This window comes from Stegostoma tigrinum, chromosome 26, assembly GCF_030684315.1.
Source record: "Stegostoma tigrinum isolate sSteTig4 chromosome 26, sSteTig4.hap1, whole genome shotgun sequence".
In the NCBI taxonomy this organism is placed as follows: Eukaryota; Metazoa; Chordata; class Chondrichthyes; order Orectolobiformes; family Stegostomatidae; genus Stegostoma; species Stegostoma tigrinum.
In genome coordinates this window covers 39,237,661-39,263,782 of record NC_081379.1, presented here as the reverse complement: position 1 = coordinate 39,263,782, position 26,122 = coordinate 39,237,661, and the positions used below count along the sequence as shown (strand labels likewise).

General features: G+C 41.7%; 1 protein-coding gene across 2 annotated transcripts; it reads right to left on the bottom strand.

Moving 5' to 3' along the window:
* Window positions 1-10,936: 10,936 nt before the first annotated feature.
* On the bottom strand, window positions 10,937-25,670 carry coq5 (coenzyme Q5, methyltransferase). Of its 2 annotated transcripts, XM_048556510.2 has the most exons (8): window positions 25,484-25,593; window positions 22,345-22,437; window positions 21,536-21,612; window positions 16,409-16,636; window positions 15,010-15,116; window positions 14,643-14,731; window positions 13,008-13,119; window positions 10,937-11,629 (listed from the first exon to the last, which is right to left on the bottom strand). In XM_048556510.2, the coding sequence occupies exons 2-8, from the start codon at window positions 22,395-22,397 to the stop codon at window positions 11,528-11,530; spliced, it is 768 nt and encodes a 255-aa protein (XP_048412467.1). In that variant the 5' UTR covers window positions 22,398-22,437; window positions 25,484-25,593; the 3' UTR covers window positions 10,937-11,527. The 2 variants fall into 2 exon arrangements, with proteins under 2 accessions (XP_048412467.1, XP_048412466.1); XM_048556509.1 differs by lacking the exon at window positions 22,345-22,437 and having other exon boundaries at window positions 21,536-21,685; window positions 25,484-25,670.
* Between the last annotated feature and the right edge of the window lie 452 nt (window positions 25,671-26,122).

The window sequence follows — 26,122 nt, the reverse complement described above, 5'->3', positions numbered from 1 at the left end:
AGAGGTATTAGAAATCCTTCAGAAGGTGAAAATAAATAAGTCCCCTGTGCCGGATGGGATTTATCCTCGGATCCTCTGGGAAGCCAGGGAGGAGATTGCCGAGCCTTTGGCATTGATCTTTAACTCGTCATTGTCTACAGGAATAGTGCCAGACGACTGGAGGATAGCAAGTGTGGTTCCCCTGTTCAAGAAGGGGAGTAGAGACAACCCTGGTAATTATAGACCAGTGAGCCTTACCTCAGTTGTTGGTAAAGTGTTGGAAAAGGTTATAAGGGACAGGATTTATAATCATCTAGAAAAGAATAAATTGATTAGGGATAGTCAGCACGGTTTTGTGAAGGGAAGGTCGTGCCTCACAAACCTTATTGAGTTCTTCGAGAAGGTGACCAAACAGGTAGATGAGAGTAAACCGGTTGATGTGATGTATATGGATTTCAGCAAGGTGTTCGATAAGGTTCCCCACAATAGGCTATTGTACAAAATGCGGCAGAATGGAATTGTGGGAGATATAGCAGTTACGATCGGAGATTGGCTTGCTGAAAGAAGACAGAGGGTGGTCGTTGATGGGAAATGTTCATCCTGGAGACCAGTTACTAGTGGTGTACCGCAAGGGTCAGTGTTGGGTCCATTGCTGTTTGTCATTTTTATAAATGACCTGGATGAGGGCGTAGAAGGATGGGTTAGTAAATTTGCAGACGACACTAAGGTCGGTGGAGATGTGGATAGTGACGAAGGATGCTGTAGGTTGCAGAGAAACATAGATAAGCTGCAGAGCTGGGCTGAGAGGTGGCAAATGGAGTTTAATGCAGACAAGTGTGAGGTGATGCACTTTGGTAGGAGTAACCGGAAGGCAAAGTACAGGGTTAATGGTAAGATTGTTAGTAGTGTAGATGAGCAGAGAGATCTCGGTGTCCATGTACACAGATCCTTGAAAGTTGCCACCCAGGTTGACAGGGCTGTTAAGAAGGCGTACAGTGTTTTAGCTTCTATTAATAGAGGGATCGAGTTCCGGAACCAAGAGGTTATGGCGAAGCTGTACAAAACTCTGTTGCGGCCGCACTTGGAGTATTGTGTACAGTTCTCGTCACCGCATTATAAGAAGGATGTGGAAGCTTTGGAAAGGGTGCAAAGGAAATTTACTAGGATGTTGCCTGGTATGGAGGGAAGGTCTTACGAGGAAAGGCTGAGGGACTTAGGCTGTTTTCATTAGAGAAAAAGAAGGTTGAGAGGTGGCTTAATTGAAACATATAAAATAATCAGAGGGTTAGATAGGGTGGATAGGGAGAGCCTTTTTCCTCGGATGGTGACGGCGAGCAGGAGGGGGCATAGCTTTAAATTGAGGGGTGAAAGATATAGGACAGATGTCAGAGGTAGTTTCTTTACTTAGAGAGTAGTAAGGAACGCTTTGCCTGCAACAGTAGTAGATTCGCGAACTTTAGGTACATTTAATTCGTCATTGGACAAGCATCTGGACGTACAAGGAATAGTGTAGGTTAGATGGGCTTGAGATTGGTATGACAGGTCGGCACAACATCGAGGGCCGAAAGGCCTGTACTGTGCTGTAATGTTCTATCTATGTTAATTTAAAGGATAAAGCTATGGTTTTAATACTTGTAATCTGCACTGTGCCATTCCTTCCAGTTTGGGGAATTCTCTGATGGTGCACGGCTTTTGTCTAGTCCTGAGATGCCTCCCAGCTTTGGACATTTTACTGTTAGTCCTGATAATCATACACTTGGAGAGTCACAACGTGTGGAGTTGTTGAACAATGAGGTAACAAAGTGTAGAGCTGGATGAACACAGCAGGCCAAGCAGGAAGGCTGACGTTTCGGGCCTAGGCATTTCTGAAGGGTCTAGGCCCGAAACGTCAGCCTTCCTGCTCCTCTGATGCTGCTTGGCCTGCTGTGTTCATCCAGTTACACTTTGTTATCTCAGATTCTCCGGCATTTGCAGTTCCTACTATATCTGTTGAACAATGAGTTGTTTATAAAATGGTAATCTATTATCCTCTTGTTAATACAAAAGCTAAATACTGTGGATGCTGGAAATTTAAGAAACAGAAAATGCAAAAAATACTCAGTTCAGACTGCATTTAAGAGGTGAAAAGAAAGATTAACGTTTTAAAATCCATGAAGGAAACATGAACTGGAACATTAACTTTTTTTCTCCACAGGTACTATGCTGACTTTTGGACATTTTTCCTACTTACTATTTTCATTCTATTCTCCTTTGTCTTTTCCCAAATTCTTCGCAGCCCTTATCTCTTCTATCTCCCAAGCAGCCCTGCTTTGTTGTTGAAGTTACATAATTGAAGTGGGCAGGCCTTAAAGTGTCACTCAACTCCACTTTAACACCTCACCCTTTCCCACTGCAAGACCTTCCGTTAGCTTCAAAGGTATTCACTGTAGAGCAATAGAAACATAGCTCTGCCTTTCCCCAATTTAATCCTGTCCACTCAGAATTTAATGGATTGTTTCCACTCTTGTCATTTTTACTTGTAGCTTTAGCCTCATTGCCTAAGCAACTTAATAAGCAAGCAGCAGACTGAATGTGCCAAGAATGTGAAAAAACTGCATCATTATTCCAACTACTAGATAGAAATAGATGGCCTTTCCATTTGCAGCAGCAGCCAACAAGGTATGAGGCAACCACAATAAGATGGGAGACCAAGACAGTAGCAATTGTTCCTTGACAATGTCACAGTGCAACTCCACAAAGCATGACATTTGCAGTTGATATTACAACCACGGGTCATAAATGAATTGTCACTTGTCCAAAAATCAAATGGTAAGGACTTTAGTAAATTCTAGAAATTAAAGACTTTCACTTAAAATTAAACATCAATCTAACCAGGGTTTTAAACATCTCTGTTCCACAGCTGGTTTGTGTTATTTTTAAATTGCATTGTCCTTTCTTAAAACATTTCTGCATCTTGAGTATTAATTTATCAAAGATTTATCTTGTTACAAACTATTGTTTTCAATTTAGATCATGATCACTGAGAACACTAGCTTTAGAAAGAGCATTGTATTTCTGCCCACATTCTCTCAGCCTCTTCTTAGTTACTAGAAATTTGTATCCAATCATTAGAAGTTTAATTACTTTGTCCAAAACAAGAAACAATTTTGTTCAAGTAATATGGATCAGGGGTTTTGGTTGGTGACTCTGGCTGGAAACCTGACTTGGCATTTAGGTCATTTGAGCCAAGCTTTTGTTGCTAGGCAAGGCACTTAGGTAATTTGATTCTGTGGCAATTGTTCCCCATTTTTTAAAAAAGACCCATCTTCAAGATGCACTTTCTGTCAAGAAGTAGATACTAGAAAGGAACAAGAGAACAAGTTTGACCCCCTGAGCCTGCTCCACATTCAAAAAGATCACAGGCTGATCTGATTTTAACCTCAACTCTATATTCCTGCAAACCTTCAACGATCTTTCTACCTCTGTCTTAAAAACAGTTAAAGATTCTGCATCTACTGCCTTTTGAGGAAGGGAATTCCAAAGGCACTCAATCATCAGTGAAAACTGATTTCCTAATCACTGCATTAAATGGGTGATCCCTTATTTTAAAACAATCATCCCTTGTTCTAGACTCTCCCACGAAAGGGAACATCCTTTCACACCTGCTAGTGAAGTCCATGTTTCAATTAACTCACCATTGACTCTTTTAAACTCCAGAGGGTACAGGCCAGCCTGTCTTCATAAATATTAGTCTAGTAAACAAGTCTAGTAGGTAATAGCTCCTAGCAGCTATTCAGAAGGAGCAAAATACCTCCTGCATCAATTTCATTGCATAAGTTAAACATTGGAAATTAGTTAACAAGGTGTAGAGCTGAATGAACACAGCAGGCCGAGAAGCAAGAAAGCTGACGTTTCGGGCCTTGACCCTTCCTCAGAAAATTTTTTCTAGGGAAGCGTCTAGGCCCCCAAATATCAGTTTTCCTGCTCCTCTTATGCTGCTTGGCCTGCTGTGTTTGTCCAGCTCTACACTTTGTTATCTCAGATTCTCCGGCATCTGTTGTTCCTACTATCATTGGAAATTAGTTTCTGGGTTCTGCATCTGTCGCCTTTCTTTTGCAATTGGAGGGAGTCTTGGTGCAGGGCCTAAGATCTACTTTTGGATTCCCTGATGACCAAGAGATTGAGTAAACTCTCTTCTGTCTCTTGACTGCCACAATTGCTTCAACCTCAGGGAACCCACATAAAAAGGAAGAGGAGACCTGGCATTTTGGTTCCCTGTGCTTTGCTCCTGTCAGTGCTATGCACACACCTTGTGGAGATGAAGACTTGTCTTCACGTACAGAATGTCTTGCACATATAGAGAACATCTTGCACCTTGTGTCACGCTATCAGCATGTAAAGTGGGATAGCCTGCAAACAAATCCAGCATCCATGAGACACTGGGCCATTAGCAGCAGTAGTATCATACTCCAACACAACGAATAACATCATGGCTTGACAATATTCCTCATTCTACCATTACCATCAAGCCAGGTAATCAACCCTGGTTCAATGAAGAGCGCAGGAGTGCATGACAGGAAGTTCATCAGGCAGATTTAAAAAGGAGAGATCAATCTGGTGTAGCTACAAAACACAACCCCTTGTATGCCAAACAGCAAGAGCTACAAGCGACATAGCTAAGTGATTCCAGCCCAACAACCATCTTCTTATGTATTAGGTATGACAGATTCTCCCCCCTGCCGATTCCCATTGAAACTAGTTTGCTAGGACGCTTTGATGCCGTACTGGGTCGAATGTGGCCTTGATGCCCAACGAATCAGATGTAAGCTCTACAGTTCTGCCAAAACTAGTCAAGAAAGTGGGCAAGTGAACAACTCATTGCAATGGGTGGCTTCACAAATATCTCCATTCTCAGGTGATGAGAAGTCCAGCACATTAGCACAAAATATTAATGGGCAAATCCCTTTTCCCTTTAAGGCAGAGATGAGGAAACACATCTTCTGAGGGTTGAGTATCTTTGAAATTCCCTTCCTGAAAACGCTGAAGGCATTCACTAGGGTATGTACTGGAAGTGCTCAGTGGATGATCCACTGCAGCATCCCCAGTGGTCGCCAGCGTCACAGATGCCAGTCTTCAGCTAATTCGATTCATCCACACGATTTCAAGAAATGGTTGGAGGCACTGAATATTGCAACAGCACTAGGCCTTGACAACATTCTAACAATAGCACTAAAGACTTATGTTCTAGCACGTGCCACATCCCTAGCCAAGTTGTTCCAGTACAGCTACAACACTGGCAACTACTTGGAAATCTGGAAAATTGCCCAGGTATGCTCTGAACTTGAAAAAATTCAACCAGCCAAATACAGTCCCATCAGTCTAATTTCAATCATTAAAATGATGGAAGCTGGCATCAGCGGTGCTATCAAGCAGCACTAGCTGCTTAACAATAAGCTGCTCACTGACTCGTAGGTTTGGGTTCAACTGGGCCACTCAGATCCTGACCTCAATACAGTCTTGGTTCAAACATGGACAAAATATTTGATTACTGGAAGTGATGCAAGAGTTGTTGCCCCAGACATCAAGGCCACATTCGACCCAGTATGGCATCAAAGCATCCTAGCAAACTAGTTTCAATGGGAATCGCCTGGGGGGGGGGGGGGGGGGGGGGAGAAGAGAGAATCTGCTATACCTAATACATAGGAAGATGGTTGTGTTTGTTGCAGGTCAATCACCTCAGCTTCAGGATACCTTTACAGGAGTCCTCAGGGTAGTGTCCTAGGCTCAACCATCTTCAAATGCTTCATCAATGGCCTTCCATCCATCATACGGTCAGAAGTGGGAATATTTGCTGACGATTGCACAATGTTCAACATCACACAAATGCTAGGCAACTATTATTTGCATTGAAACAGAATCTAACCATTGTCCTTTTACATTCAATGATGTCACCCTCACTGAATCCCCAACTATCAACATCCTGGGAGCTACCATTGACCAGAAACTCAACTAGACCTGTAATATAAATACAACAGCTAAGAGAGGCAGAGGCTAGGGATCCTGCAGCAAGTCACTCATCTCATCTCATGACTCCCCAAAACCTGTCCATCTATAATGCACAAATCAGGAACATGATGGAATACTTTCCAGTTGCCTGGATGAGTGATTCTCCAGCTCCAACAACACTCGGACATTGGACATAATCCAGGGCGTAACAGCTTACTTGATTGGCACCCAACCACAAACATCCACTCTCTCCAAGACTGACAGCCTACAGAAACGTGTACCAAGATTTACTGAAGAAATTCACCAAGACTCATTAGGCAAACCATTTCAAACTGAAAGGAAAATCAAATCTGCCTCATCTTGCTATGCCCCATTGAGTCCAATTCCAGAGTCCACAACCCCTCCTCAAATGACAAGCCCTTCAACCCAGTGATCATTCTTTAAACTTCCTCTGAACCCTCTCCAGTACATCTTTAGAGGGCCAAAAACTGTTAACAATGCTTCAAATGCGGTCTGACCAGACCCTTATGTAGCCTTGGTAGCACATTTCTTCTCTTGTTTCTCGCTGTCTTGGAATGAATGTCAACATTGCATTTGCCTTCCTAACTGCCAACTGAACCTGCATGTTAACCTTAATAGAATCCTGAACTAGGACCACCTTTGCACTTCAGATTTCCAAAGCCTTTCCTCATTTAGAAAATAAGCTATGCCCTTATTCTTCATACTGAAATGTATAACCTCACACTTTGCCATCTGCTACTTCTTTGTCCATTCTCTGAGCCTGTTCAAGTCTTCGGCAGCCTCTCTGCTTCCTCAACACTACCAGTCCCTCCACCTTTCTTTGTGTCATCTCCAACCTAGCGCAATACCCTCAGTTCCTTTGTCCAAATCGTTAACGTACAACGTGAATAGCTCTGGTCCCAACATTAAACCTTCTGAACTCCACCGGTTACAGCGACCAGCCTGAAAAAGACCCCTTTATCCCAACTCTCTACATTCTGCCAGTCAGCCAATTCTCTATCCCTGCCAGTACCTTGCCCCTAACACCATTAACTCTTATCTTATTTGTGGATGTGGGCAATGCATTTATTGCCCATCCCTAATTGCCGAGACGGCAGTCAACTTCATCGCATATAGGGCAGGCCTGATTAGGCAAGGATAGCAGATTTCCTTCCCGAAAGGACAATAGTGATCCAATGGATCTTTACTGACAAACAACAATGGTGACACAGCCACCATGAGGCTGACCTTGTTTTATTCTAAACAAATTTTTATTGATTTCAAATTTCATCAGTTGTCACGTGGAGATTTGAACCCATATTGCCAGGACATTAGGCTGGGAGTCTGGATTACTAGTCCAGTGACATTATCACTATGCTACTACATTTTGCCTTCAAATAATTCAACAGTTCTGTTGTCAAATAACTTGTAAACTCACAACACTGATTCTCCCTGTCTATACAGTATGGAGCTGGAGGAAGACAACAGGTCAAGCAGCAGGAAAGATGATGTTTTGGGTTTACACCCTTCATCAGGACTGGGGAGGGGGAAGGTAGCTTGGTAACAATTGGGGGGCTGGGCTAGGTAGGTGGGATGGTGATAGGTGCATGCACGTAGGGGGTAGTGGAGATTGGTCAGTGGAAAGGATGGTGCAGATAGGTGAAAGAAGATTGACACGGCATAGTTTGACTGCCTCTGCAGGAGTCTTCCCTGCACACAGAAAATTTATGATTTACTATGATAAGCCTTACAGTCCCAATTCTATATAGGCACACATCAAAATGACTCCCAGTATGTCTCACTTTTTCATGTAACACAGAAACATGATCAGTACCAATCTCTTGTTTGGAGAAGAAAACGAGAAATCCCAAGAAACTTGAATGTTTTGTTAAAAAGAAAGCTGTTGTTTCAAGGCTATTCCCTCAAGTTTGGCAAGGTTAGCTGCTGTTCTTTGTGACTGACAGAGCAAAATGATGCATCATATTGAAACACGCTAAGGTTTTTTTAAAAATCACCTATTTCCTTAAAGATTATTAAAGAATATTATTTTAGTGTAAGGTTTTTAAAGCAAATTGCATTCTCCTTTTAAAAGAAACAGAAAGGTGGTTAATATGCCAATGGTGCTGGGCATTTTCACTGTTGTTAAAATCCTCACATCTATTGTGGGGGGAAATCAGCTATTCCTAGAAGCCCAGTCAAGGTTTTTTTTGGCACAGGCACTCTGCACAGAAAAACGCCTATTAACAGACAAGTTTCCCACTAGAAAATCGAGGCTTCTGCAACAAAGGCTTTTGGATTAAAGCCTGCCTCTTCACAAGTCTGGTTGATTTGAGTCAAGTAATAAGGCAGAATTATGGAGAAGTGCAACGTTTTCATAATTTTGTACTCGTACATGGAGACAACTTGGACTTAATTTAAAGTACACACAAACATAATTATAAAAATCATTTGCTGTTCATGACATAAAACAGCACTTTGTGTGTAACCTTGTCTTAATAAAGGAACGGTTTATCCATTGTAAGACTCAAAACATATATATATAAAGTGCAAAAGACAATGAATACAATTATCCAGTTCATGTCAAAGGGAAATGCTTTGTGTCAGTCTCCTTGGTTACAGTGTTGTATAACCTACATATTGGACAGTGTGTCAGCTCTGGAATGTAAGGTGCAAGGGATCAGCTTACAGGAGCAACTGCTACAATTGAACTTGAGAAGTTATCAACAATGCCAGCAAATTTTATAACACTTGTTTCATTCTTAAAGTATAAAATGTCTGCCAGCTTCATTCTTTCTGTTTTGCTGTCAAGTTTTATAATTCACAGGGTGTCTTTGATCTACTCTAAGATCTTATTGCCATGCATTCAAATAAAATTTTTTGAAACTATTAAATTGTGCCTCATCTGTGTACAGTGGGTGTGAGCTCCTGACAATTTAGCAGCTAAGTGCCCTACATAGTACGGTACTAAGCTACACAAGTGCTCCACAGTGGGCAGGTAAACAAGTCACATGCTTAAAAACATTTGTCTAAGAACAGTCTTGAGCTTTATTAGTTATTCTGATGCTTTTGATATCATTCTCTTTATTCAGTGCAATGTGCTTTTGAAATTGTTCTCTCAAATTATTAAAATGCTGATTTTTTAAAATTCATTCACAGGAAGGTGGGGTGTCACTGGCCAGTACAACATTTATTTCCCAATCCTAAACTGTCAAGAGGGCAATTAAGTGTCAACCACATTGCTACAGGTCTGGAGTCACACGCAGGCCAGACTAAGTAAGGCTGGCAGTTTTTCCCCATTGATGAATCAGATGGGTTTTTCTGACAGTTGACAATGGTTTCATTAGACTGCCAATTCCAGATATTTATTTAACTCAAATTCCACCATCGAACCCAAGTCCCCAGGACATTACCAGGGTCACTGCATTAATAATCTAGCACTAATACCATGAGGCCATCACCCCCCCCATAAAGCTGATTCAGCAGATCCCAACTTGTTTACATGAATATCAATAGCTAAATAGAGGCCTGTTTTTACAGGACAAGCAAGAATCAATATTGGATGGAGGCCAGAGAGACAGAATGTTGACGCTGGGACAGTGATTGTGGGGACAGTTTACAATTAACAAAAATCTGTTGCTGATGGAGAGGCAATACGAGAAATGCCAAATCAGCTCTTTGATGAATTTATTATGTGACACACAAACTTAATTTTACTCAGTCACTAGAAGACTTAAAATTCCCTTTGGTATAAAAATGGACACCCACTGATGGGAGATTAGAACCCCAGGGGAGAATTGCTAGTAATAGCACAAAACTGACACATCTCCCATATATATAAATCCAGCATGTGGTCTGTAACACATTTTATTTTGACACGATTCAAAAATGTTCTGTTCTGCATTATGTCGAAGAAAACTGCTCCATCCAAGATGCAACTGGATACATTGTTTTCTTTTCTAAAACATTGATTGTACCTCATTGGCTGTGAGGCATTTTGAGTCATGTGCTTGTCATGAAAACCTCTATATAAAATGGAAACCTTCAGTATTACAACAGTAGGAACACGTTTGCCTTTTTTCAAATACAAACAAGATCGACAATGTAGTGGTTAAATACACCACATGGTGTGCTAAGTGTGGCATTGTGGTGACCTGACTAGCAATCAACAGGCTGGGAGTTTAAGCCCTGCCCTATGAAGTTAAATTAAATAATGCTGGGCAAGGACAAAATAGGCTGCTTGATATAATCTCACCCAAACTATTGGACAGACATACGTGACCATGCTAGTTAAGGCTGTAGCCACTCCTGCCAGGTCTGTATGAAGGCGATCTTCACAGAGGACAAGCTGCATCATAGATGTGTTCTCACAATTTCTCAGCACAAAAGATGATATCCATGAACGTCCAAGAGGGTCCATCAACAGCATCGGGAAAGAAAGTACACCACCCAATCCTCAATCCTGCATATGAGTCAATGAAAGCAGGACCTCACAGCGTCAGCAGTCTTTTCAAATTTACAGCTTAAATCCCGAGTGAACAAACTTCTGTTTGGTGCTTTCTAATCCACGTTACTAAAATTCTCTTGGACATTGTGCACTAGAGTTTATTCAGATGTTTACACCAGGGCGTCCCAAAATATGGATACAACCCTAAATGGGGCTGCAAGCCAAAATGTTGCTTTGCAAGCTTAGAGGCAGCAATGGCCAATCCTGACCCCACTACACTCTCAGTTCTCACCAAAGGGCTGCGAAAATTATCAGGCTTTAGAACTAAATCACAGTGGGGAAATGTCTGGTCAGCACTGCCTAAAAGCAGGTCAATCATTTCTACTTTTGGGAAATTACTCACCCTGAAATACAGGAGCATCAGAGCTCACTCTGGGGGCAGAGCAATAACCCAATGTCACCAAATTTCTCGCCACTGCTAGAAATCCCAAGTCGACCTCTTAAAAAAGAACAATCCAAAAGTCAAACTAGAAAAAAAAAGTGTTTTATTCAATTGTTGAGATATTTAAATAGTTTTAGTCAATCCTGCAAATCATATATTGACAAATGCCCCATCACAAACAAAAATCAGAAATGTTGCACTGATGAGAAATACAACAGGTTCTATCAGTACATTTCAGGGAAAATATGAAGAAATGTTAAATCCTTGATTTCTTAAATAAAATTAGATAAATGTGGCAGCCTAGTTTGATAACTATTCTCCTGGCAAAGTTTGACAATCAGTGGCAAACGTATTTCCTTCACGCCTAAGGACTTTAAACACTGATTATTAGTATAACTTTGAAGACACTGGAGCTACATCCTCACAGAGGAAAACGCATATATAACTGGCGCAGATATGCGACCTTGTGTTTATGCTTTGAAACAAGTCGAGTATAACAGCACAATCCCCTCAACTCTTACTGATAACTGTGCAGCTGGAAGTGTCTAATTGACTTGGACATACCTGCCAGTACTACAGCATCTTAGCAGTGCAATGTGATAACTCTCAAACAATCCTCAATCCTGCATATGAGTCAATGAAAGCAGGACCTCACAGCGTGAGCAGTCTTTTCAAATTTACAGCTTAAATCCCGAGTGAACAGCCACAATCCCTGATGTCATGTTGCTGTATTCCACCCTGTAAAACCCTGCATCTTCAATCATTCCTTTGAACTCCTCCTGGAAATAAAAAGATGCAAATGAAAGCAACCCAACTGGCGGAATTTCCCCAGGCAAACATTACATATTATATCAAAATGAGATAAAAAAAACTTCGCTACCCCCAAACCAAGAAACTCTTGTACTCTGGCTGGCAACTGTAAAGAAAACGTAAAATGATTTTAAAAAGGGGTTTCCTAACTCAGTGGCAGCATTGTCACAGAATCAGAAGTTGTTATCGTCAAATCCCATTCAGACTGGAGAACAAATTCCAAACTGATACTATGGTGTAGGACTGAAGGTGTGCTGTGCTATCAAAAGATTTCAAATCTTAAGAACATAGAAACAGAAGTAGGACATATGACCCCTCAGCCGCTGGTTCAACTATTTAGTCAGACATTGGCCGATCCGTAACTTGATTCCATAAACTTACCTTGCTCATATCCATTAATGTGTAGCATTAACAAATAAAAAGATCATTCTAAACCTAACCAATCTAATTTAAAGCAACAATTATCCCAACACCAACTGCAGATTGACCTTTCACATGTCTCCCAACTGCACTCACAAGAAGTCTAACTCCTAATTTATAGGATTTGTCTCCTTGTCACAAATAACAGAATTAATTTCTGCTCTCTCCTCCCTGTTAGTTCCCATTTATAGCTTGACAATTTTGCTTAATAATTTATTCACCATCTAAATTTTAGATAATTCATCCCAGATTGCATATCCTTCTGCATTGCAGAATTTCTGCATTTGAGGTACTTAATTGACTGTAGAACTCACTTAGGGTGTCTCAAGGTTGTGAAAGGCAGCAGATAAATACAAATTCTCTCTTTCTCACTCTCTCTCTCTGATGAAAGCACTAGTTTCTGATTCAAGTACAAGAGTGTGTGGCTCAGGAAAACTAGGGCAATCTAAGTACCATCAGAGATAATGGATTTTCCAGCATCTGCAGTTCCCAAGATAATAAAATGTGAGGCTGGATGAACACAGCAGGCCAAGCAGCATCTCAGGAGCACAAAAGCTGACGTTTCGGGCCTAGACCCTTCATCAGTGTCTAGGCCCGAAACATCAGCTTTTGTGCTCCTAAGATGCTGTTTGGCCTGCTGTGTTCATCCAGCCCCACACTTTGCAATCTAAGTACTCTTATGTTTCTGCAAGTGAAACAGACAAACTCATTCTTCAATTGTAGCCAGCTCGCCATCTTGGGGGAGGATCTTCATGAGGGAAGGAAGGCAAAAAAAAACCATTAAAACTGCAATCTTTGGAGCTTTAAGCATAGCAATGTTCCATCAGCCCCATTTTGTTTCGATTCATATTTATAAACCTATCTTTGATTCAAACAAAGCATGCTGGCAAGTGCTTTTTAAAATGATCTAAATGATGTTAATATTACCTGATCAGGAAAACGTTGGATACTCTCCACCAGGTATTGGTAGGATTTCCAATCAGCAGCAATAACCTCACCCAGAACAGGTATCACTTGAAAACTGTACAAATTATACAGCCTGTGAAAAGCAACAGATATTTTGAACAATTGCAATACAATTAAGTTTCAAAAGCCAAATGTGAGGGGCTCAGAAATTTTTATTCACAAATAAGGAGACTACTTTCTTCAATGAGTAGGGGCAACTGCAGACCAGGTAGTTCAGATTTGATCCAAGCTGAGTCAACGTTATCAGCTAATGCAGATTTACAAAGTCTGGGATGGCAACAGAAAAAAAAAGATGAGTTCTTCAGTAGGATTGGACTCAAGTGTGGCAGAATCAACAAGTTCAGAGATAAAGAATGGCTACCTGATTAAAAATACAAGAGAACGAAGGCAGCCTATTGAACACCATCCCAATTGGAAGCCAACTAATGGCTTCAGAAGAGGAAATGTGAAGAAATCTTGATGGAGAAAATTGGTGAAAATAAAGAGTTGGAATAGGGAAGCACAGTTTACTGATGTATCAACATATCGTACCAGATAACACACCTGTAGAATGATAACGCATAAATTTGCAGCTATTCGTCATGCATTGCACTAACTTATGGCCGTCATAAAAGGTGTAACAGAGGCAAAAGAGACAGATTTCTGATCAACTGACTGCATCACATGGTGTCAGGTGGTAAGATTATTGCATCCAGAAAGCTCACTTGAAACAAGCTTACATTGATTTTTAAACACGGGATATGGGATTTCATGGGATATGCTCTTCACTGGTACAGCGACATTTATTGCCCATTTCTGATGGCCATTGAGAAAGTGGTGGTGCTGTCTGCGTACTGTAGAAACACCTCCCATGATTTGTGATGTTTTGATACAACTGAGCTGCTTGCTAGGTCATTTCAGAGGGCAGATAAGATGCTGCTGAAAGTCTGATGTAGGCCAGACAAGGCAAGAACAGCATACTGCCTTCCCTCTAGAGAATGAGTAACTTTTAAAACCAAATAACAATGATTTCATGGTCACCATCATCAAGAGTAGCCTTTAGCTCCAGATTATAGTAAATGAATTTAAACGGTGGGATTTGAATGCAACTTACTCATATTTTTGTCAGTTTAAAACAGGCATCTAAATTTTCATGGGCAGGGTCATACATGTAAATAGATTGCCCACAGCCTCATCCGAAGGTTATTAACAGTATTTCCAAACATTGTTTGTTTTATTTTGCTGTTATTTAGTAGATGGAAAGCTTTTGAGTTTTGACAGAGCAGCAATAGCAGTGGCACCATGGTTTTCCAGTTGAATCATCTTCAACTTGTACTTTTTGGAGGCAGAGGAAATCCAAAGCAGGGCAGAAATTATAGGCTGCCCGATGAGTGATTTGCATCCACCTAATGGTATGATCACATTTACAACATAATACAATATATTATAATATAACATAATATACAATATAATACAATGTAGCACAGGTTTCTGATTCTCAAAAGGAAGTAGCGGCAGTAGACTCAAATTCCATAAATTCAATATATGAAGCACTGGCCATCCTTAATGTTAGAGATTCTCCAAAACATGCTAAACCACAGAATTCACTATGGATACCTGGAAATTATTGGATTCTGTACTTTGCTGAATTCCAAACACAAGAATCTTCCACCTGGCTTCAAAACACGATAGGCCTCTTGTAGCACCTGGTAAGGGGAAAACATAGGCAGTGTCAGAGGCTTCTGCATAGATAATCTTTTGCACCGTACAGGTAGAAAAGGAATTTTAGAGAAATTTTGGGCACAGCAGGTATGTTGCAGTAAAACTATTTAACGGAATATTCCAGTATGGAAATAGACTTATTGGCCTTTTAACTCTAAAATACGCACAGGAATTCAATTAGAGAGAGGGAGCAGAGAAAGAAAGTGATAGGCAGCACATTCTCCATCAGAATTGATCACAAATTGGTTACAATGATGCTCACATGATCAATATGAGTGACATTTCTAATTCCAAAAGCAATCGTATAAACATCAAACTTGTCATCGTCAAATGGCAGTTCTTCTGCATTTCCTACCACCCAGGACAGACCTGTGGGGCAGAGAACAAGCATGAGCACTGAATTCTCAGAATTTTACATACAGAATGTATTCCTTTGGATCAAATATTGAACAGTCAATTCTGCAAAAAAAAAAATTAAATGAGGATTTCCAACCTGAGTGCTAGTTGATGTTGGACATGATTTTGGGCACTAAGTGAGAACAGCATCAAGTACAACTGAAGAATGCCAATTTAGGAGAGATACTGGAGAACAATTATAAGTTCAGCACAAATTAGAGATTTTATGAGCAAGCAGAGGACAGAATTTTTTTGATGTGGGAAAAGTGATATATTGTGAACACATGATTAAGCATGTAAATGAAAAGCAGTTTTAAACAAAGATGTTCTCTTTTCATTACAAGCTTGCAAAAACAAAATGTTTACATAATGAAATGTGTGTTCAATCCACCACAATCTGGTCCAGAGATAGTAGGAACTGCAGATGCTGGAAAATCCGAGATAACAAGGTGTAGAGCTGCATGAACATAGCAGGCCAAAGCAGCATAGGAGCCGGAATGCTGACGTTTCAGGCCTAGACCCTTCTTCAGAAAAATATGGTCCAGACTGCTTTTCAGCTAATACAGCTTGCAATGATGTAGCACCTAGGGTGAAGAAAATTATGCCAATGCGCTTCATATCAATGCCAGGCAAAAGGGAGATATTATGAGGTCATGATCAAAGCTTCGCCCAAGATGAAAATCCATAAGGAGATACAGATGGTGGGATTATGTGATTTAGACAGTGGTAAATACTTCTGCCCCCAAATCTGAGATTTCCTGACTTTCAGGAGCTCCTTTGCAGTCTCTCTAACTCCTTCATTAGGTGATGTAGTCACAATATCTAACAATATCTTCTGTAGTTGTCTTGCTACATGGGAGTTTGTACTCAGAAGCCATTACTTGTTGCCTTGCCTAATTACTCTTGAATAAGGTAGTAATGAGTAACCTTCTTGAACTGCTGTAATCCACACTCCAAGATAATTTAACCTTTTCATTAGTTCCAGATTTTTCTGTTCAGATTTATTCCTTCAGGCTTGCTCTACATTACCACTCAAGCCTTCCAACTCCAGATTCAATAAGAAACAGCTTACTGAAGCATGGAACAATTAGAAGAGTAGTGGAGTAGACTGAAAAGTGGAATCCTTTATTATAATCACCTGCAAATTGCAAGTTTTCAGACCTTTTCAAATGCACCAACAATGGAACCATTTGTGGAGGTTCCTATCAGCTTTAGATATCACACCCAGAGCTGAGGAAATGTCCCATCTTTTAGGTAATACCTACCATCAGTATAGTTCAACTGTTCTGCCTTTTGCCTCCCAACTTTTAACATTTCCTTGTTGATGTCACAGATGACTGCCTTTGATCCCAAATCAGAATTGGATTTATTCTGCTGTTGATAAAATTCGCTGATTTGTTGCCATGATGGGCTCTGGTTAGATTTCACTGCTTGTCGACTTTGTCTTTCATGCTGCATTCTTACATAATCCAGAAATCTAAAGGCTATATCCCCTGCAGAAATAAAAAACAATTTCACTTTTTTGAAAAACATTGTTTATAATACAGTCATGGAAACCTAGGAAGTACCAGTCTCAATCATCAGCTTGCGCAAATGGCAATAAGGATATGACAAATCTCCCAGCATTTGCCTACTGGGATAGAATGGTGGGAAGAAAGAAAGAAAAGCCAATACCAATAATTTCTTACTATCAGCAGAGTGGATTGACTTGGGCTGTGGATGACTTGTTTCCTGACACTATCAGCTCAGACCAGAGATAGCAAGGTATCAGACCAAGGATCTGCACTCCAGCAAAAGTTAACACTTCAGAAAGTGAAATTTGTTGCTTTAGATATAGTTTTTAAATGCTCAACATGTTTTACTCAGACCAGTGATCAGCCATTCTCATTAGACTGCAGAATTCAACATCAGTGTGACATCAGTGATAACAAAATGTTATTTTTATTCTGGATATTAAACAAAATTAACGATTAAAAGAATGGCTACCTATAACAATAGGAATGAAACTGGTCTTGACTTCTGAAAAAAAACACAAAGCCACTGCTAACCTGTCAATTTATCAATCAAAATGCAATTTTAAAAAAAAAGTCAGAATTCAGCCTTTTTCTCAGAAACAATCTCATGCTTCCAAACTGAGTAAATAAACTCTGGAGCAGTAGGGTTTGACTCCACTCCTGCTCAAAGCTCGAGTAGTAATGGTCTTCAAGTGACGTAGTAACCCTGGGTTGGAAAGGGAACATTCAGGCCTCTTGCATCTCATCACTATCCTTTCTGGAAAGCATAATGGAGCAAGTTTTGCACTTCTAAAATGGTGAAAGGGAGAAACTTGAGGGAAACAGAAAGAGTCTGGGGATTTCTAGCTTTCTTACAACTAAGTAACAGGCATGTCATCTAGAACTGCACAACAGAAGGTTTCATTATTGGGATGATGGTGAAAGGTTTGCAACAGTACAGTATGCATGAGTACACCCCATTCCACAGTAGATCTGTTCATAAACAATGATTCACTTGCACAAAGTACTCAAGAGATAATCGCCAAAAATTCCTAGATTATTTTATTAACTAAATGGGACTAAACATCAATAAACAAAGATTTTGAGCTGGAAATGATGTGGTGTAGCTTTGATAGGTTGAATGCAGACCCAAAGTGCTGTAGCTATATTTGTAGTTTATTTTTAAAAATTGTGGAACTTTAACCTGTCTCATTACATCAGAAAAACAGTAATCAAAAAAAAAGTGCAAAATGTTAAAAAAACAACAGAAATTCTTCATTAAACCAAGAATTTAAATGTACATTCCATTTTATTCACAAACATTTATTCAATAGAAAGATTTTTGTGGGTGGGGTAAAGAGAAAGTTAAATTATGGATTTGGAAGGCCACTCCAACAACTGCAGCCTACATACATTTATATAGCGTCTTTAATGTAATACAATGTCCCATACTGCTTCACAAGGGAATTGGTGAACACAGTCTGGCTCAGCCATGCAAAGTGGTTGGTTTTTTGGAGCATCTTGAAAAGGAGGAAAAAGGGGCAAGAGGTTTAGGCAGTCTTGGGTTCAAACAGCTAAAGACACATCTGCTAATGGTGGGACAGTTAAAATCAGAGATGCTCAAAAGGCCAGAATAGGACAGCTGCAGATAGCTTGGAGGTTTGTGGAATCAGAAAAGATTACAGCAATAATGTAGCTCGGGGCAATACGGTGGCACAGTGGTTAGCACTGCTGCCTCACAGTGCCAGAGACTCGAGTTCAATTCTACTCTCGGGCGACTGTCTGTGTGGAGTTTACACATTCTCCCCATGTCTGCGTGGGTTTCCAGTTTCCTCCCACAGTCCAAAGGTGTAGAGGCTAGGTGGATTGGCCATGCTAAGTTGCCCGCAGTGTTTAGAAATGTGTAGATTAGGTGGGTTATACAGGATGGGTGCAGGTGGACGCTCTGAGGGTCGGTGTGGACTTGTTGGGTCGAAGGGCCTGTTTCCACACTGTAGGGATTCTATGATAGGGTGAGGCTATGAAGGAATTTAAAGCAAAGTCAAGAACTTTACAATCAAGGCACTGCGGTGCTGGGAATATTGTAGGTCAGCAAGACTGGGGCAATGGGAAAGTGGGAATTGTTGTCAATTAGGATGAGAGCAAGGGCTTTGGGTGAACTCAAGTTTGTGGAAGATGGGACGCTAGTCAGCGATGCATTGGAATACTCAAGGCAAGAGGTAAAGACATGGTTGAGGGTTTCAGCAACAGCTGAATGGCTGCACAGATGGAGTACAGTGACTTTATAGAGGTGAAACTGTGGTCCTGGTGAGGGGATGGATTTGCTATCCAAGACTCAACGCTGATCCAAAGCTCAACTGATCACTGTGGTAAAACATGTTGGCTTTATCTTTCTCATTTCAAGGAATCACAGAAGTCATATGGTGCAAAAAGAGGCCACTAAGTCCATCATGCTTGCATCAATCTTCAAATGAGCATCATTACTGAGTGCCAGTCTCCTGGTTCTTCACATACCTCTGCACATTATTTCTTCTCAAATAATTGTCCAATGCTGTCTTGAACCTAACCATCATCCCTTGGCGTTCAATAATGTTACCACTGAATCTCCCCTATTAACATTCTGGGGGGGGGGGGGGGGGGGGGGGGGGGGGGGAGAGTGGGGGGGAGGGGGGGGGGCGCAGGTTACCATTGACTGAAACTCAACTGGACTTTCTAGGTAATACTGTGGCTACACGAGCAGATCAGAGGCTTGGAAACCATGAGTAATTCACCTTCTGAGTACCCAGAGTCTGAGCACATCTGCAGGGCACGAGTTAGAAGGGTGATGGAATACTTTGCCTGGATGAGTGCAGATCCAATAACACAAGAAGCTTGACACCATCCAGGAAAAAACAACCTGCTCAAATGGCACTACATCCCCAAACATTCACTCCGTCATTCTCGGAGGCTTAGTGTGACACTGCACCTTCCAAACCCACTACCACTTCCATCTAGAAGGACAAGGGTAGCAGATACATGGCAATGTCGCCGCTTGCAAGCTCCCCTCCAAGCCACTCACCATCCTGATTCGCAAATATATCAGTTTTCCTTCAGTTTTGCTGGGTTAAAATCTTGAAATTCCCTCTGTAATGGAATAGTGGGTCTACCTTCAGCACAAGGACTGCAGTGTTTCAAGTAGGCAGCCCACTGCCATTTTTTCACGGAACTAGGAATGGACTATAGGTTCTGGCCCAGCCTGTATTGCAGATATCTCATGCCATTTTTTTTAAAATGCCTCCATTGAACCTGCGTCTACTACACTTCCAGGTAGCGCATTCCAGACCTTAACTACTCATGGAGTAAAAGAGATTTTTCTCATATCAATCTTGCTTCTTTTGCAAATCAGTTTAAATCTATGCCCTCTCATTCTTGTTCTTTTTGCAAGCAGGTACAGTTTCTTCCCTGCCTACTCTAAACAGACAAGTCATGATTTTGGTAACATCTAAAGTTTTAGCAAATTTTTTAGCTCGGGTTGTGGGCAAGGTTTTTGACTTGCTCACCAAGCTAGCTTCTCCAATGCATTCACACTCATCCTATAACATACTGCCTGGCTAAAATGTCTTATGCAAGTTCAACAACACCTCCTTACTCTTTTACTCAACCTCTTAATAGAGCAAAGGATACTATATAACAAGGCACGGAGCTAGATGAATACAGCAGGCCAGGCAGCACCAGGGGAGCAGGAAAGCTGACATTTCGGGTTTGGACCTTTCTTCAGAAATGGGGTAGGGGAAGGGGGTTCTGAAATAAAGACGTGGGGGGAGACAGTGATAGAAGTTGGATAGAGGAGCAGATAGGTGGAGAGAAGATGGACAGGTCAAGAAGGCGGGGATGAAGCCAGTAAAGGTGAGTGTGGGTAGGGAGTTGGGAAGGGGGTTAGTCAGTGAGGAGAGAGGGGCGGGTAGGTGGGAGGGAAGATGGAGAGGGCAAGGAGGTGGGGACGAGATGGGCCGGTCTTGGGATGAGGTCAGTGGTGGGAAGATTTTGAAGCTTGTAAAGTTTGTCTCTCCATGTATCTGCTCCTCTATCCTCCTCCTCTCTCTATTTATTTCAGAGCCCCATTCCCCTCCCCCATTTCTAAAGAAGGGTCCAGACCCAAAACATCAGCTTTCCTGCTTCTCTGATGCTGCCTGGCCTCATGTGTTCATCTAGCGCCACACCTTGTTGCCTCAGCCTCCAGCACTGGCAGCTCCTATGATCTCCAAAGGATACTATATGTTTTACATACTGCTATCTTCCCTGTCCTGTCACCTTCAATGATCTATGAACACATACAGCCTGGTCTAGCAGCTCCTGCATCCACTTTAGAACTCTACTCCCTATTTCTCCTACCAAAATGCATGACCTCACACTTATGTGCATTGAACCTCACCTGTAACCTATCTGCCCTCTCCACAAACCTGTTTTTTTCCCTTTGGAGTTCCACGTTGTCTTCCTCACAGTTTACAATTCTTCCAGGTTTCATATCGGCTGCAAATGTTGAAATATATTATCAAGATCTAGATCACCAATATCCATCAGGACGAGCAAGTGGTACAATATGTACACTTGGGGTATTACACTACAAATCTTTCTTCAGCCTAAAAAAAAATTGGCCATTAACGAGCTTCCTACCACTCAGCCAATTTTGTGTCCATGTTGTTACAGTTTATTACATCAAGTTCCATTGTACACCATACCAACAGGATTAAGCTCATTGAGCTTGTTAATACTAAACTACCTCAAATTTAACAGATCAAAAACTCAAAATTTTCAGAATTGGGAAAAGGGGATAGTGATCAGGAATGCAGGATCCACAAAATCTTTACATACCCATCATAGTCTTGGCAGCATTAGAACATGTTTGAATAATTATTGTACCTGTCCCTCCCGCCACATCAAGCAGCTTTGTTCCTGGCAGTGGGTTCATCATACGAATCAGTGCATCCTTCCATAACCTGTGAATGCCGAGGCTCATAGCATCGTTCATTATATCATAATTTTTGGCAACATTTTCAAATACTTTGTAAACTATAACAAGAAATAAAGAATTATTTTACAATAAAAGGTAGATAAAGCAATGAAGGTTGGACGTCCACATCCACTTCAACAGTCCCTTATTTGAGCAAGGGCATTCAAATTAGTCGGACATGAACTGCCTTTTTCCAGTTCAGGTCAGCTTTTGTATATTTAACCCATCTTTGTCAAAATGACAATTACAGTTTGCATTAGTGTCTCTGGATGTTTCATTGCCATTAACGCTAGGTTAACTGGCCTTTAATTATCTACGTTAATTGTGTCCCTTTTTTTGAACAGCGGCATAACGTTTGCAACCATCCGGTCATCTGACACCACTTCTGTATATCTAACAATCGAAAGATTGTGGGTAGAGTAGACACCGCTTCCATTCTTAGCTCCCACAGCAATTAGGATGCATCCCATCCACCCTGGGCAGTTTATTTACTCTGAGCACTGTCAACAATTTGATACACCTATTATCGATTTTGGTCTTTTTCAATTGCTCTACCACCAGCTCTGTAACTGTAACGGTGACAGTATCCTTTTTATAAAGTGAAGTCAGATGTAAAGTACTTGTACAATATGTCAGACATTCTCTCTGGTTCCACAAGGCCATTTTCTTTTTGTATCATGACTTGCCTTGATTTTCCTTTCACTATCGTTTTACATACCTGTTTACTAAATAATAGTGTTCTCTTTTAAATGATCTAAGATATTTTCTCATACATTTGTGTTGTCCTCATTATCTTTTCAGTTTTCTTCTACTATGAAAAGCAAAAAGAGGAATGATTACGGACCAAAAGGGATTAAGGCAAGGAAGCAGATGATATGGCTGAAATACTAAATCAGTACCTTGCATCCATCTTTCCCGCGGAAGATGATGCTAACAAAGTCAAAGAAAAAGGAGGCAGTTGAGATAATTGATGACATAAAAACAGACACAAAAAGTATTGGAAATGCACGGTGGCTCAGTGGTTAGCACTGCAGCCTCACAGCGCCAGGGACCCAGGTTCAATCCCAGCCTCGGGCGACTGTCCGTGTGGAGTTTGCACATTCTCCCTGTGTCTGCGTAGGTTCCCTCTGGGTGCTCCGGTTTCCTCCCACAGTCCAAAGATGTGCAGGTTAGGTGGATTGGCCATGCTAAATTGCCCATAGTGTTCAGGGGTGGGTGGGTGGGTTATAGGGGGATGGGGATGGGTGGGATGCTTCAAGGGGCGGTGTGGACTTGTTGGGCCAAAGGGCCTGTTTCCACACTGTAGGGAATCTAATCTAAAGTCATCAGCACCTGATCAGATTCTCTTGAGGATAACGAAGAAGTAATGCTGGGAGCTGCAGAAGCGCTGGTCATATCTTCCAACTATACTTAGATGCTGGAGTGGTGCCAGAGTGTTGACAAATGGCAAATGTTGCACCAGTTTTCAAAAAAGGTGCAAAGGATAAGACCAACAACTATAGGCAGGTCAGTGTGACTTCAATGACAGGAAAGCTTTTAAGGAAAGAAAACAGGACAAAATAATCACTTAAACAAATATGGATTAATTAAGGAGATCTACCATGAATTTGGCAAAGACAAACTGTTTCACTAACTTAGATGAGTTTGTTTATTAAATGATATATTGGAGGGGGTTGATGAGTTAAATGTGGGCTTCAAGTAGACATTTGATAAAGCCACAGGCTTATCAACAAAGTTAAAACTCGTTGAAAAAAAGACTATGACAGTGCAGTTAAGTGACAGGAAACACTGTGATGAATGGTTGCAGTTCAGAGTGGAGGAAGGTGTGTAGCAGAGAGGTCATTATTAGGGCCAGAGATAACAAGGTGTGGAGCTAGATGAACACAGCAGGCCAAGCATCATAATAGGAGCAGGAAAGCTGATGTTTTGGGCCTAGACCCTTCTTCAGAAGAGGGGGAGGGGGAGGGGGAGGGGGAGGGGGAGGGGGAGGGGGAGGGGGAGGGGGAGGGGGAGGGGGAGGGGGAGGGGGAGGGGGAGGGGGAGGGGGAGGGGGAGGGGGAGGTTCAGAAATAAATAGGGAGAGAGGGGGAGGTGGATAGAAGATGGATAAAGGAGACGATAGGTGGTGAGGAGATAGACCGATCAAAGAGATGGGGATGGAGCCTGTAAAGATGAGTTAGGTGGGGAGGTAGGGAGAAGGTAGGTCAGTTCAGGGAGGGTGGACAGGTCAAGGGGGCTGGATGAGGCTAGTAGGTAAGAGATGGGGGTTGGGTTTGAGGTGGGAGGAGGGGATAGGTGGGAGGAGGGGATAGGTGGGAGGAGGGGATAGGTTAAGGAGGAAGGGATGAGCTGGGCTTGTTTTCGGACGGGGGAGGGGAGGTTTTGAAGCTTGTAAAGCTGATTAGGGCCACTCCATCTCCATCTCCATCAAACTAGGTCATTAAATGTCCAGAACACAATTTCAAAATTTGCAGACAACTTCCAAATATTGTCAACTGTATATTTATCAAACTGGTGGAATGGGCAGATGAAATTCAATGAAGAATGTGAAGAGGAAGGGTACCTCAGAATGTAAAGGCTAGAAAAGATTGCACAGATAGGGAAAAATAAGATCACACAGAAACTGGACAATGTGGATAAGAATTTTAAAATCAAGTCATTTCTTGACCAGGAGGCAATGTGTTATGAGTAACGGATTGATAGGTGAATGGGACACAGTAACAGTTAAGACTTGGGTAGAGTTTTGGATGACATTAGATTTATGAAGAACAGAACAGATGAGCCAGATAAAGGGTGCATTGGAATAGTAAAATTCAGAGGTAACAAGGTCATTGAAGAGATTTTCAGCACAAGTCGAGGCGGGGAAAAATCAGGAGACAGTATCACAACGGAAATAGGTTTAGTGAATTAAGTGATCTGAAATGCATCTTGGAGTCAATTATACCAAAGTGGCCAACCAAGTGTTGCAACTGCAGAGCTGCCAAGGAAAGTGAATGAGTCAGCAGCTAGCACTAGGAATTGTAGTAGGGACAAAGACAAAAGTTTGTCTTCCTCATACTTAGCAGGAGAAAGTTTCTGGTCATTGAGAAGTGGATCTCATATGAGTAGTCTGATAATTTGGCAACAGTGAAAGAATCGAGACCTGAAGGGCAGTACAGAGGCTCAGTGTTAATACTGCTGCCTCTGAGCCAGGGACCTGGATTTCTTTCCATCCTTGGGTGATTGTCTATATGGAGTTTGTATATTCTCCTTGTGTCTGTGGGGGTTTCTACCAGGTGCTCCAGTTTCTTCCCACAGTCCAAAGATGTGCAGGGTGGCTGGATTGGCCATGTTAAATTGTCTATAGTGTCTAGGGACTTGTAGTGTAGGTGGATTAACAATGGTAAATGTGGGGTTTACAAGAATAGGATGGGGTGCTCTTCAGAGGGTCAGTGCAAATTTGATGGGCCAGATGGCCTCTTTTCCACACTGTAGGGGATTCAATGTGAGGGAGATCTGAGAGTTATCAAGGACATGCAAAAAGTAATGCTGTGTGCTAGGATACTCAACCAAAATCAACATTTCCCACGTGAAATCAGAAGGGACATAGCTAAGAATGAACAGGGAGAGAAAGACAGAAGTCGGATGCAGGATTCCTAATTAATGTGACTTTTAGCAACCTGAGGTCAACTGCATGCCACCAGCGTTTAGTTCAACGAAGACAGCTCACTGGAGCTTTGGGGTATCCCGGTTTTTACGGCTCAGCTACTCAGTTATGGATCCCTCAGCATCAGGAAAGTAAGGGGACATCCCAGGCGCACCCAAACCTCCCAAGCCCCGATCCGTTTGAGCCAGCCTGCCAACCCACATACTCGCACCTTTCTCCGCTTTGTCCGACTCGGACACGTTCTCGAAGCCAAAATGAGTTTGCTTTTCCTCGGCTTTACCGGAACGAGCTCCGACAGAAAGGAAAGCCACAAAATCCCGGCGACACGTAAAGAGCCGATTCCCTCTAAACGACCCCAGTAACCGATAGGCAGCCATCTTGCTTCTGACCCGCCGGTCTACCTGGCTTCCGCTTCCGGGCCAAGCAGAATGTGGCTCATGTGTCAGCTGTGAACTGATACCAGTTACTGTTTTCTAGTCAAATATTACTGTATTGTACGAAAGGACCTCATTATCCAGTAAATGTTAGCATTGAGATCTTAAAGCAACTGCCTCGACTGAACCCTATTTAAATGATTGAACCTGTATTTGTAGTAATGAGAGACAGCAAAATGCATAAAGCAAAATGACAGTGACGGAGGCTTAACATATCCAAGAATTTACTTGGGCTGACGCTTCGTCTTTTTCCTAACTTCAAAACCAATACGTTACAGGCTTAAACCAGAAAATAAATATACATCTGGTAGTATCTGTGGAGAGAGAGATACAGTCAGTGTTTCAGTTCAAAAGCTTTTGAAAACTCATAAACATTAACTCTTTCTCAGTCAGATTTGCTCCCAGCTTTGCCAAGT